Source organism: Daldinia vernicosa (assembly GCF_022497035.1).
Source record: "Daldinia vernicosa strain CBS 139.73 unplaced genomic scaffold F5Y00scaffold_54, whole genome shotgun sequence".
NCBI classification, from domain to species: Eukaryota; Fungi; Ascomycota; class Sordariomycetes; order Xylariales; family Hypoxylaceae; genus Daldinia; species Daldinia vernicosa.
In genome coordinates, this window is record NW_025953970.1 from 93,075 (window position 1) to 106,884 (window position 13,810).

Genomic DNA, 13,810 nt, shown 5'->3' on the forward strand with positions numbered 1-13,810 from the left:
ACTCCGTATCCCTTCTTAATTAAATAAACAAGCCCTACCTAACCTAACCTAACCTCTCCCTGGATTCGCTAGTAGGTATCCGTCCTTCCCTTCGTCCACCATACACGGTAGCGTAGCGAGCACGCAAATAGCAACGGTGCTAGATGTTATGTTGGATGTGCTGGATACTTACACGCCACCTATCATTATCCGCCTATGTATGTCTCCTCAGGCGGCTAAGCATTGCTGACGAGCGAGGGTTCGAATGCCCCGTAGCAGTCCCGTCTCCAAGATGGATAAGCCGAGAGCTATTGGCTACATCGGTGGAGTATAACGGTGAGGTAGTACGCGCGGGTTTGCATTTCAATCGGTAGCTGCATACATGACAGGCGGGAAACTTTGACGGCTGGATGTCCAGCTCTGGTTTGAGTTGACGCTGATCGATGCTAGTGCTCACAGAGTGATTGCAACTTCAGCAGGTTTGAGCTGTGGTACGGTGGCACAATGATATGAAAAACCCAAAGGGAAAAAAAGGGAGACCAGGGAGTGTTTGACCAATAAGAGATGACGACTAATCACGTTACCATTGATCCCATGCCAGTCAATTGCTCTTATCTACCGACAGTAGCATCTAGCTGATGGGTAGGTATCAGCTTCTCCGGTCTATGCACGTACAATAGTTCGCGGCCCCGGGAGGTGTCACCTAAAGGGAGTCTTTGTGTAAGCGCACGTGTTAGGTACCTATTATCACCTTTCTATTCTTATACGATGCCATCCATATAAATCGTGTCGTCAAATTCGAGACGGCATCCTTAAGAATTACTAGAGCCGTAAATCTGCTTGACATTCACGTTTGTGTTGCCCTAACTTACATATCACACGAAGGTGCCAGTAAGAAATAATTGTAAGGATGAGTACCTAAGGTTAGGTACGGGTATTATGTACATACCTACCTACCTAATGTACGAAATATGCAGAAGGTTCCGTCTTATATCTAGAGTTACATTCTGCAGTGATGAGTGAGAATATAAGAAGATAGGTATGTACATATGTACGTAGTATACCTAACAGCAGAAAATGTCTATCAGCACTCTAACAAGTCGTTCGGGGGCGCATCCGGAGGAATCTGCCATACATGTACCTACCTACATAGGATAAGATGGATAGATGCGTCCGCCGTCCGCTATTGTCGCCCCCAACTTGGAGAATTCTCTCACCAGTCGCCAGCCGGGTACTTTATTAGAGTAGGTACATACCGAGGTAGGTAGTAGGCAGTCCACAGTCAGCCAGATAAAGCCTCAACGCCAGTGCGTAACCCTAGCGGCCACCCGACCGCCTCAGCCCGGTAATTTACTTGCCGCTAAGAACAGCCTAGCATCAGCTCCAAACAACCGTCCATGCAATTTGTTTCGGCTGACCTTTTTTTTTTCTTCCCACACGCTCTAGACCATCATCCCACGTTGCTCGCTCCGCTCCGCTTCACCTCATCTCCATCGGTTGGGTTTTTTTTTTTTCTTCAACCACCCTAATTTTAAATGGTGCGGTAGCAATCGGTTTTAATCACGAATGTGGTTCTTTCTAAAACCAGCATTCCCTACACACAGACCATTGCGATACCATATCTGTCTGGACATCAGACGGCATCAGACGGGAAACAGGGTGTTAGGCCGCCCCGAAGAAAAAAAAATACTTTGTAAGAAGACGCAGCCATGCGGGAGGGAATCGGACGTCGACCCATATGATCCGGCACATGCATCGACACCTTTGCTGATCACTTCCCGAGTTAGGAACGTCATGTTTCTTAAGTGCATTGATAAGTGCCGAGACGGTCTAGGCGAAACTTTGGTCTCGTCCATCGTCCGCCGTTCATTGGGGTGCAGGCTATTCTGCGTGGGCTAATTGAGTGTTGCAGATGCAAGCGTCGTTTCTTTCGCTGCCTCTCTTCTCCTCTGACTTCTGACTTGCCTCATATGTATATTTCCGCACAGACATTTCTCGTCAGAGAAGGGAATAGTCCGATTTCAGCGCCTGCTGAAACCACTTCCCTCATTAAGCAACGTGTGACTATCAGCTCCGATTCAGCATTGCCGTTTGAGGGAAGCCGCCCATTTCTCTCCTTGACCCTTGTCGTACTAACTACATACATGTATGTAGTCCCGTACGTAGGTAGTATAATAGGTAGAAGATATGGATAAGTGTCGGACTACGTAGCTACCTAGGCAGCATTGGGGAGTAGGTATGTATGTATGTAGAAGGAGTTGGGGAAGCAAGGCCGATGAAAGATGAGGTGGCAACGAGCGAAATCGCGTGCGCGAATGACAGAATTGCAAGGGCAGAGGCGGTCAGAAACAGGCGGCATGCAAAGCTCACCCAGCAGCAAAGAGTATATTCTCTGTTCGAATCATGATGCCCGGAACACGCTCGTCACACCTAGGATTGCGCGTCGCCAAGAAATATACCTGCAGGTGAATAGATGGGTAGATGGGCAAATGGGCTAGATACTATGTATTTGTATTTGTATTTTGTCGAGTAGGTCGACTTGGCTGATGATAGGTAGATGGATGGAGGGAAGATAGGTATGAGAGAATATGAAATTCACTTTAGGCCTTCCCTCCCTGTTCTCATATGCCCCATTTTATGCCCCCACCCTCGTCTGGCTGGCTGGCTGGCTGTTTGGTAACTAAACCCTTTGCAGCTCAAGATATATGTAGGAGTCTTTCTGATTGGTGGGGTTATAATGCTCTCCACACCGCGCCTCGAGGAAGGTTCGCAATTCTTATCTGTGCGTTTGGAGCACTTGCCAGCTTGCGAAGCCTGCCGATTCCCTCAGCTCTTGAATACCTGGGCACCCCCGTCCCTTTTCGTTCCAAGTACCCAAGTATCTTTAGCTGACGTGCTGCGTGGATTGGGGCTGCGATAGGGCGATAGGGTGATAAGGCGATAAGGCAGCATTCTAAATTCTCCTTTTGGGCATAGTCAAAACTTGCCTTACTCTCAGCTGGCCCCCAAACCCATCATAATTTCCGACTTCTTGCACGACAGCGCGCCGCTGATGTGCGATGATTCAATTTTGTTTATTATAGTTGGTGGTGCAGTGATTATTATTCGTCAGTACCATCAAATATCTTGGTGGTATTCGTCATCGTCTTGGTAAAGTAAACTGTTAGTGAGCTGTCGACGTGATAGCAGTTGTTATTTCCATCGACATCGTGATATCAAACAAAATGAGCACTAAAGAAACCGGGTGATGGATCGCGTATGCGTATCCTTCAGCTCGTGCCTAATAGTCCAATAAGATGCGTAATTCCTAATACTCACACACTTGAGTCAAGGTTGTTGTCCAACAGCTTCCCCTCCCCTCCGTGGCTAGATAGTAGTCACTCTCGCCCCCCATTTCCAGCATTAAAGGCTACAGGTTATCCCCATGCCTCCTCGCTATCCTTGTCAATCGATAGATCGCTGCTTTACTCCCCATTCAGCGATTGTTGGTGTCTATCCGCGATCTTTAGCTCTATATAACCATCATCTATCATGGAAGCGTCAGCTGCTCGTGAACTTCCTTCCCCTGATTTCCCCACTGCTGACTAGACCTTATTACGATTCATAATACTTATTCAATGTTTAAATCAGTGCCGTGACTCTTGTTCTGCGATTAATCCTTCCGTTGTCGATCTACTATCGCAGCCCGAGTACATATTGCCTTGTGCTATCATTAATCACTGCTTATAACCACTACCTTAAAGAGATGTCCGTAATCCAAAGGACTTCGTTGGCTACCCCTTTTTTATCACAGCTTTAATATCAGTACTAGACAACCGGCCCCTTGACGTATTCGAACATTAGGTACAATACCAACACTTGTGGTATAGTTATAGTCAGGGAGCTGACCTCAACCTAGTCTCACAAAACTAACCATGCCATAGCCCGTCACTCCCGATACTTGCATCGCCTTATTAGGATGGCTCGGCTTGCTCGAAACTGTCAAGAACAGCCACCTCTCCAAGGAGTCGGGGCACAATTCGAAGGCAGGAATGTGGATTGCATGGAGATGACCTTCGCTCTAGACGAACTGCCAAGCAGCCCTCTAGATATTTCGCCACTACTTAAACACGTACTTAACCGATCCATCGCTACCAACGACTTTCGGGTAATGTTATTGGAATCTAATGCAGTGGAGAGTTTATCTCTTGGAAGTAATCCCGAGGGAGGAGGCGAAACAATATAAAATAGCTATTTACAGTTGCTAATCTAGGCTAGTCTACAGTGCTTGACCAAGGAGGTTTGGTATCTATTCCTATATAAAGTCTCATATATATACATTCTTGATCACATGCAACCCTATACCTTATAACAGCTACCCAGATATTATAGACATATACATGTATATCCTATACGTTCTCTTCGACACACTTATCAAAGTTTTACTATATCGTAGGGATAAAGCAACTGTATTTAAATGCTTCTCCCCGCGAATATCAACAAGAGGGAGTAACTATTAATTGGTAATGGTTTTAAAATGTATATGATAGCGCCTGTAAGTTACCTAGGTATACTAGATGGATAAGAGCAAACATTGTGTAGGTCTACTTGGACCTAACTGAGCAATAGGACGTACACTTTGATTTCCTCACCTAAAACCTTTGTCTCGTTCAATGATAGCTAATTATATACACTTTATTTATAAATATAACTTTAATAGTCTGTCAATCCTTATACTATTTATATTTTGGAAGGGGTGGCAGTGAGATACTTAAAGGAGGCATGAGTCCCAGATCCCACAGTGCTCACTATATAATCTATACACAAACTACCTCTTCACATAACGACCAGCCGCTTAGTCAAAGGCACTATATCACTCTCTAGCGAATAGCAACATGGGGAATATCCTAAGTTTGAAATGGTGGTATTCATTAAGTGTATTTGCATTTAGTTACATCGACGGGCAGGTAGTATAAAGGCATTCGGAGCTGACCGTGCCCCAAGGACAGACATACCATTAATCTCTAAAACTGAGCCTGAGCCACGTAGACAGTTGTCCTCAAATTTCACATTACGCTTCGTCCTAGAAACCCCATCTTATCCAGGCTTCAACGCAATAATTACTCGTGAACAACTAGCTTTGATACCCCCACCGCCACCACCATCTTCCTTCTTTCCCCTTGACCAATATAACTAGAACATTATAAAACGTACGGCGGGATGAGAAGTGCAATAGTCTAACACATAGCCTTGCGATATTCTAGTAACCAAAAGAAATAAGACGCCACGAAATAAATCTTCTGTAGGATAGAGCTACAGCATAACCTAATACATCGCTAATAGCCCAACAGAGGCCTTAAAGTAGCTGTCGCCTACAGACGAGACACTGATGCATTGCCCCCGATACGTAACGATTCGTAGTCCCCAGCGGTCTTTTTTGACCACTTGCTTCTCCCATTGTACTGTTGAAGGCTAGTATTCCGGGTCAGCCAGCTCGAGAGTCAGGGTTAGGAGTATTTTATATCCGAGCTCCAATTGGGATCTAAATGCGTGCGTCCTATATATTATTTCTCGTGTACATCAACCGAGAAACTTGGAATCCAATAGGCAGGCATTCATAACTTCAAATCAAGTAGCTCACGCCGCAATACCATCAGTCCGAGCCATCGATCAAGCAACATTCCTATTTCTCGAGACGGAAAACACGTCGATACCGCCTTAGCTTAAGTCCAAGACTATTCTAAATGCCCCCCAACTCCTCCGTCTAGTCTCAAGTATTATATGATCGTAGCTATAATTCCCGCGTAGTCCAAGTTTCCTCAAACGTGCCCTTTATCATAATGGTATCTATTAAAATGCGGTTATGACTCCCCTATCGCATCTTACCCTGAAAATGCCTGAAAATCTATTCCAACTGCGCCCACCTCTTTTCCCGTACCGACAACTCCTTTCCTGTTAATTTGCCGTCATATTTGCTAGCCTCTCTCCACCCCCAATACTCTCCTAGCCTAATCTCAGCGTATTCCGCGTAGTCAAAATCGATGTGCGAGATGGTCGCCTGGATCAAGGCCCAGATTCCCCAGTAAAGTCCGGGCACACCACGGAATATATCTACTTCAGCAAATAGTTTCTGTGCTTCTGCTTCCTCGTCTATGTTATCAGGCTTGTTAGGTAATAGACTGAAGTAGGTGTGAATATATTCCCGTATAAACTCTAGCCGTTGTGCTCGAGTTGGTAACACAGTAAAGTCGCAGTCAAACCCACCCCATTCCGCAAAGTGGTTAGCCAAGTCGAACGCTGCAGGGGAAGGGGTGGCATATTCATAGTCTATAAAACTGACTACTGTCTGCGGACCGCCCTCCTTTTTAGTGCTGCTTAAATCTTGAGGCTCAATTATCACATTTCCACTCAGGAGATCGCAGTGCGCAAAGACAAGCTATTAGTACCTCCAGTTAGCATCCGAGAAAACTACTTGTTGGATTTCCAGTACTACTTACGCCATTGTCGCCCAGCCCAGGCCGTTGGCTTAGCTCGTCAACGAGCTTAGTTAGCTCCTGCTGGAGGGTCGCCTGTCTTGTGCGCTGGGCCTCCGTCTTCGTGGGGAGGGCAAGGATCCACTTCTGCATAACCGTCCATACGTTGGGCGAAGGTTTCCCTGGTGCGGCATGCTCAATTTCCACTTCGTGATGACCGTTGCTGGTCCCATTTACCCCATTCCTCTGCGCATGTGTCTCATATATGCAGGGCACGGTAGCGTGCCACTGTGCTAACCGCCTCGCAACAGCTAAATATATAGACGGCGTCCTCAAGTCGGCAGGTTGAGTGGCCGTGCCTCGGATATAACGATATATCATGCCATTATCGAAGCGGGCGAGTAATTCAGGAGCCAAGCCACATCTCATCAGCAGCTCGTGATTTTGGGTCTCGCGGTGCCTGTCTATGAGAACATCGGTTCCGTGTCCATATGCTCGTAGTAGAACCGCCTCCTTATCCACCTCGTCTGGAGATAGACCTTCCTTCTTATTGATGGCTTTTAGTAACGTGTTGGTTATACCATCCTTGAATGGTACGAATTCAATATTGGAGTCAGGACTCGACCATTCTGGACGTAGGGCGAGGATAAGTGCACGAGCTGAGGCATTGGAATTGTCGTTATCGTAGGAAATTGGAATGTGTCGTAACTGGCCAAGGTGGCCGTTGGCTACTCCGTTGGGGTTAAACGAAGGCATATTGCACACGTGCTCGGTCGATTACTTGTCGTTCTTTTTTTAGGAGCACAGTATAAGGTCATGGAGAGATCGAAATTTCGAAAGGATTTGCCTGCTTCTTCTGGAGTAGGTAAATAAATAGAAGAAAAAAGTTCACCGCCTAGCGTGCGAGTGGGAGAATATAGATTGTGGATGTGTCGCAAGGGTGATTAATTTAAGAGCGATCAAACGGTGAAGCAGAGGACAAACTCGAGGTGGTTAAGACGTTTTAAACGATGGTCGTACGTACCAACAAGCAGCAAAACGTCATTACCGTCCCGATGTAGAAGGGAAAGGGTGTGAATGATGTGCAATTGGGGATTCGCAAAGGATGTGGGTGTGGCAGGTGTGGTTAGTAGTGATCAGGGACCAACTAATCGAATTAATTGATCGAACTAAAACCAGGGGTGGCAGGGGTAGCTGCAGCCCTAGAGCACCTGAATCTTGGGAAGAGGTGGCAACGCCTACATACTGCGTGGTACATACATATGCACTTTCATCCCACTCGATCTTTTCTGGATATGTAAGTTGTGTCTTAAAAAATAGTAACTAAGTACCTTGTAATAGTATTTATTTCATGTAAGTGATCGATTTGAATAGGGACAATAGGATGAATGTAGATTAGGTATAAGAAATAAAAGTGTGACAATAATTAAAGAGGCGCAGAGAAAGAGAAAAGGAGTACGTACGAATAGTTATGTAATGTAAGAATACGTGCACATGACATATGCCTAAGAAAGGGAGAATTGTACAACTTCGTACCTGCAAGAACATCAAAGTCAAGAGTCACGAGGCCAGCTTCCCCTCTTGGTTTAAAGCTAATGCATGCGAAATGGAAGGTTAAAGATCAAGTATTAGAATGTACATAGCTCAAGCTTACCTCTACGTACGTTGCATGTGTTAAGCTCCAACATACATCTATTATATTTAATTCATCGTACGGAATACTAATGTTCGTACTCAACAAAGAAGTTTAGGTTTAATGGGGTTATATCGAATATATTTCTATTGGTTCAGAAGGGCTCAATTAAGTACACTACGTATATCTTGGGTAGCTTTATCTACGTAATATACGTGTATGTAAGCACTTTACCCAACTTACCTAGCCCACACTACGTAAGAATACATAGTAGATCACCTGGTACCATAAATATAATAAATGACCCGGATATATTGTACATATATCCTATTATACTAATCCATTACACATAGCCAAGTTCGTGCATCATCTAATATGACGTCTCGTCATATACTCCTATCAGATATTCATTCATGCCATTAACCAAAGTATATCCCAATTCGAAGCACAGCCCAGATCGATCTTCTTAATCATCTTTATCGCCATCTTTAGGTTTAAGTCTCAACCAGGTTCGAATAGTTTGAAGAAACCTGCTCATCCATTCCGCTGTGACGGCTGCCCAAGCATCTAGTTCGTCTATCGCGAACATGAGCAGCCTGCTGAAGAAGAACAGACTCACAAATGATACGCTCGCTATCACCGCAAACGCTGTCCAATACATCTTGCCCGTCCAGTACACATACAGATCCTCGACCTGCACTGAGAAGTAGCTCGTCATAAAACTAATCGGGAGGAAGAAGACGCTGAGCTTAGCCAGTAGCGTTGCGCTTCTCGTCAGTCTTGCCGTTGCCTGCGAGTCCTTCTGCTGCGTTAAGTTGAAGTACTGTGTATAGTTAGCCAGGTTCACGAACCAGATAATGTAATTGGCTGCTCTTTCTTACTGTAGTGGATAGTGCCCCTATCTCTTCGAGGTATCCTTCAATAGTGTTTAGCATGAGATACTGAAGCCGATCGCTTAACCTATCAAATCGACTAAGTGCCGAGTTTGATAGGTATACTCTTCGATCCCCATCGAATAATGCACCGTTATGATGCAATTCGGGCTTCCCAACTACCATGATTTTGCTTATCAGGTTTTTGTAGTTCTCGAACAAATGTTTAAACTCTCGAAGATCCTTGCTTAGATAATGTAACGTAGGTATAATCTCGTAGCTCTTGGACATTTTTTTTCGATGCTATGATATAACACTTAGTAGCTGTCATGTGGTCTCAATGGGGGGTTCGACGTACCGTACTCTCCAGCACTTTTTCGGTCTGCGCAATGAGGGTTAGCACCGTCCTTTCCATACGCAGGAAACTCGGCTTACCAGCTCTTCTAATTCCTGTTCCGCAGCCTTGAGAGGGCCTGCCGCAACGTAGTCCTCGAATAAATAATAGAAGAGGTTGCTTGTCCCTTCATCGGCCAAACTCCCTATTTCGCTATTACTGAAAAGAGACATCCCCGATTGCTGTCTATTTACCTCTCGCTTAGAGTTTGCGAGCGATGTCCGAACCGAGCTCTGAGCGAGTGGGTTGTGGTCGTATAGCCCATACCCTTGGGTAGAAAGTTGCCGGAGGATATCTAATGTATGAGCTCTCATATACTCGAATTCAGCTTGACGCCATTCTTGCCGGTCCTCTTTATCCGGGACTGGCTCTAGTGAGTGCCTCTCATGAATCGACAAAACAGTGTCTATTCAAAATATTAATAACTGTGCAGTGTCGCAAGGATACTAGCGTGATACGTACGGTTATTACAGAGTACGAGCCATTGCCAGTGTTTGGGCGGCATTATACCGATCCGAGGGTTTTTGCGTGCTGGTGTTGGCCGCTTATGTAGCCAATTTGCACCGATACAGAAGGCTTTTTTTAATTCTGTTAGCACGGGGAAGCAAATCTGTTATCCTGAGAAGTGTTTACCTTTCGGCGTTTGGTCCGTAGAGAAGTAATTTACTGTGTCTTTCACTTGTAAATATAAAGCAATGTTGTCGTTAAGCTCTGCGGGAGCAAGATGGTTCACAGGAAAGTCGCCATGTACGCTTTCACCTTTCTCCAAGTCCCTGAGCCCTCGTAGATGGGGGATTGTGACTCTTTTTCTGTGTTTATGCCGTCGTATCTCATCCCTCTGGGTTCTTGGCGTAATCATTAGACCGAGTAACCTAGGCGAGAATTCGTATCTATCGCTTATGGCCTTCATGATATCTATCTGCGCGCTAGGATCCCATATGTTACTGTAACCTTCATTAGTCTATTTGCCATAGCTATATCGAAGACTTATAACTTACATCCATCGAATAGGGTATTCTTTCTTTTCGTCGGGGTCTTGGTCAAGGAGCAGCTTCCTGGCATCATCTATATCAAAGTCGAATGCAATCCGCGCTCTTTCGGACCCGAACTCGACGACGAAATTCTTGCTTTCCTCATTTCTCACATGTTGCTCAGCTTTCTTAAAGACATGCTCCAGGTCGAAGTCATGGAAGACAGACCCCGGGCTCTGGGGAGGAGTTGTATCATCACTGGACGCCATCACGTAAGATCGAGTCTCGAGATTACTGATTATTGTTCTTAAGGCGAGAGTATAGTATGAACGTTAGTTAGATTGAAACTCATCGTGGGACTTATATAGTATTGCTATATTGTAAAAGAGAAAAAGAAATCGAGCGAGGCTATGATACAATACGGACTTTCTACACTTTTTCAGCTATTCGACGCCTGTCACAGGTGGTTCGTCACATGCAGGGATTGGTTGAGCAGGCGACATCAGGTCTTGGGGGGTGGGGGATAAGGGAGGCAGGGGAGGAAATGACCAATAACTAGGCTCATAGAATTGCGATCAAGAGCGGCAGATATCGGATCGTCCCATAAGGTTTAGTACCTAGGTAAGCACCTAGCCAAAGTTAACCGCCCGACCGGATTGGATCCCAGGTACCTGCTCTGCTCTGCCTCCTTGGACCCTACATAATAACCTTAGACATGCATGCAGCCGTCTAACAAACAGATTGGACTAACATCGACCGCAGCAACTGTTACATATGAGGTAGGTACCTACATATTTAAGTAAGATGGCCGTTTACATACCTAACTTATCTACTATGTAGCGTTATTTGGGCAACTGCGGGCCATAAGCTAAGCCGGTTTCTTATTAAGACATTAAAAGACATGGTAGCTACGATTGGAGTGTAACTCCCATATTTAAATAGTGACTCACATTCGTTTAACTAGTAGGAGGTACCTATAAAGTTCAATATCTTAGAAGGTTCATTCATATGCATCTCAACTTCTAATTTCTAAAACCCTCTTTCGTGAATCGTGATCTGCAACCAAGCGCGGAAGCGAAGCGGGCAAGCGGGTGGCTATGACAACCCGCCTACCGGTATCCATTACCTAGCACATCCGAGTCCAATCATCCTTTTCTCATAAGCGCGGCTGCATCTCGAACGTTGTCTCGAACCAACATGTCCGGTCTCACGGAATGGCGCATTGAGCTTATATCGCCTGACGAGCAAGGCTCCCGCTTCTATTTGGACTATTATAAGCCTTTTAGGCTGGCTGCGTTGGAACAAGATCCTGACGGTAAGGGTTCACCGACAAATGATTCTGTCATACGTGTTGGTGCTCCCCCGAGGTTGACACAACATGATAACTGATATGATTTACTGACTATACGGGTCTGGCTGGCCACTTATACGAATAGTCTTCGGCTCGACTTACGATAGAGAAATCAACTTTGGCAACGACGACTGGCTCAGCCGCATTAATAACCCTCTTGTAAAGACCTTCGTGGCCGTGCGTCTGCATGATAGAAAGGTTCTATCCGCTACGTCATTAATTGGACCGATGCCGAACCCGGACCCAGCCAGCAATCCGTTCCAAGCCAGTTCCGAAATGAGAGATGGCAGCGATCATCATCACCGGAATCACGGTGAGGCCTCATCTGTATATTTCCAGATCACCGGTGTTTACACGCTGCCAGAGGCTCGACGCCAAGGTCTCGCTAAAATACTAGCTGAGACCGCAATACAAGAGGCGTTCGCTTATTCTAAGCAGCATGGCAAACGCCTCGAGCTGAGCCTCGTCGTGTATACGTCAAACGGCGATGCGATATCATTCTACGAGAGCTGCGGCTTCGTAACCAGCCCAGAAGGGGCAAGGAAATCTTTTAACCCTCACAAGAACGCTTCTGCCGACGAAATTTGTATGCATTACCAGAAGTCCCCTGAATGACACTTTTTTCTCCCTTCTATCAACCCCTTAAAAAAGTAAAATGAAGATTACTCCAGAGATCTTCTTTAGATGATCCGCTTATGGCTCAACTAGCCGTCCATTCTGACCAACTGTAGACGGCGCCCCGTCTAGTAGGGCTTGGCAATACAGTCAAAAAGGGCAGCTTGTGACGTTCGAGTCCCCTGGATTGGCTCGCGAGCGGGCCGAGTAATTAAAGATCGCCTAAAGGCTGCCCCCAAAACCGACAGAGATTATCGTCTGGCACGCCGATAATCCTAGTTCGCGATGTTTCATACCTTCACCAGCGAAGACTAATAGTATGATCCCAGCAATCTCTTTTTTGGCTCGGCAGCGATGCCGAGTCCTTTTACCATACAATATGACGTGAAATCCCGCGCTGTCAAACTTCACGTCGCTATCCCTATTTCTTCAGCTCCACGCTCTTTCGTTGTCACTTACATAGCACCATATCAGACAGGCCTGATAGCATTCATTCATTTTCAGCGCGTAAACATTCGTTTTCTAGAAGAACACTATTTCTAATAATATCACTCTTTACATACCATATCATTCATTTATCAATCCGGCAAAATGTTGGCAAAACAGCAAACCGCAACTCTCCTATACGCCGCCCTCTTCGGCTCCTCCCTCGTGCAGGCCGCGTTCCCGACTTGCATTACGAGCTGTGTCCGACAGAATGGTTGCCCTCCCACCGACGTGGACTGCATGTGCAAGAAGGTCAGCGGCAGCTTTTTGTCCGACGTCGTGGTGTGTATGAACCAGTGGTGTTCGTCCGACACTACTCTCGCGGAGTTGGTCAACCCCATTCAGTCCAGCTGCGACATCCCCAAGTCCGCCCTCCAGTCTGCTGAGAGCAAGGCTGGTTTCGAGACGGGCTCTATCTCTAGCTCTGACTCCGACTCCGATTCTTCTGATGACGAGAAGCCTACCTCTACTGGTGGATCCTCCACCGCGAAGCCCTCGGTCATCATGAGTGTTGGCGCGCCTTACAAGATCGACGGCCCCAGCTCGTCTACCTCGGGCCCGGCGCCTACTGGCAGCGCTACCAAGGGCTCCGCCTCCAGCGTCGTTTTGTCTGACACCACTGCTGTTGCTGGCCCGGCTCCTACTGCTTCCGAGTCTCTCCTAGTCGCTGCTACCACGTTTACTTCCAGCGGCGCCGCCAGCACCCCCACCTCCACCGCCAGCTCTTCCAGCTCTACCTCTAGCTCCAGCTCCAGCTCCAGCTCGGACGACGAGGATTCAAGTGCCCAGGGCTCCGACGGCACACCCGGCAGCGCCCCCTCTGGCGACTCTACGGAAGAAGGCTCCGCCTCCACCAGCCAAGCCTCTCTTCTCGCCGCCGTCCTAGCTGTCGGCGCTGCCATGGCTTTCGGCTGGTAATCGTCAGCCCGCTAGCCAGTCTAGCAGCGGCTCTTGCTGGCATAGGGGCCGCGCAAACACGATGTTGTTGTTTTTCCATTCCAAGTGTACGTATTGCGTCAATGTATAATAATACCCTAGAGAGAGAAAAAGCGGCAAT

At 46.6% G+C, this 13,810-nt stretch overlaps 4 protein-coding genes across 4 annotated transcripts; 2 read left to right on the top strand and 2 right to left on the bottom strand.

Annotated features, from left to right (window-relative positions):
• Positions 1-5,238: 5,238 nt before the first annotated feature.
• On the bottom strand, positions 5,239-7,846 carry F5Y00DRAFT_245937 (ethanolamine kinase). Its single transcript, XM_048009059.1, has 2 exons — positions 6,456-7,846; positions 5,239-6,394 (listed from the first exon to the last, which is right to left on the bottom strand). The coding sequence occupies exons 1-2, from the start codon at positions 7,185-7,187 to the stop codon at positions 5,864-5,866; spliced, it is 1,263 nt and encodes a 420-aa protein (XP_047861524.1). The 5' UTR covers positions 7,188-7,846; the 3' UTR covers positions 5,239-5,863.
• A 510-nt stretch (positions 7,847-8,356) lies between these two features.
• F5Y00DRAFT_165225 (uncharacterized protein) lies at positions 8,357-10,831 on the bottom strand. The gene is made up of 7 exons (XM_048004772.1): positions 10,329-10,831; positions 9,964-10,274; positions 9,793-9,906; positions 9,372-9,736; positions 9,295-9,318; positions 8,946-9,239; positions 8,357-8,887 (listed from the first exon to the last, which is right to left on the bottom strand). Exons 1-7 carry the CDS (start codon positions 10,568-10,570, stop codon positions 8,531-8,533), a joined length of 1,707 nt encoding a protein of 568 aa, XP_047861525.1. The 5' UTR covers positions 10,571-10,831; the 3' UTR covers positions 8,357-8,530.
• Positions 10,832-11,255: 424 nt separating this feature from the next.
• F5Y00DRAFT_165229 (uncharacterized protein) lies at positions 11,256-12,563 on the top strand. The gene is made up of 2 exons (XM_048004773.1): positions 11,256-11,616; positions 11,738-12,563. Exons 1-2 carry the CDS (start codon positions 11,499-11,501, stop codon positions 12,265-12,267), a joined length of 648 nt encoding a protein of 215 aa, XP_047861526.1. The 5' UTR covers positions 11,256-11,498; the 3' UTR covers positions 12,268-12,563.
• On the top strand, positions 12,564-13,796 carry F5Y00DRAFT_165230 (uncharacterized protein). Its single transcript, XM_048004774.1, has one exon. The coding sequence runs from the start codon at positions 12,859-12,861 to the stop codon at positions 13,669-13,671; it is 813 nt and encodes a 270-aa protein (XP_047861527.1). The 5' UTR covers positions 12,564-12,858; the 3' UTR covers positions 13,672-13,796.
• Positions 13,797-13,810: the final 14 nt, after the last annotated feature.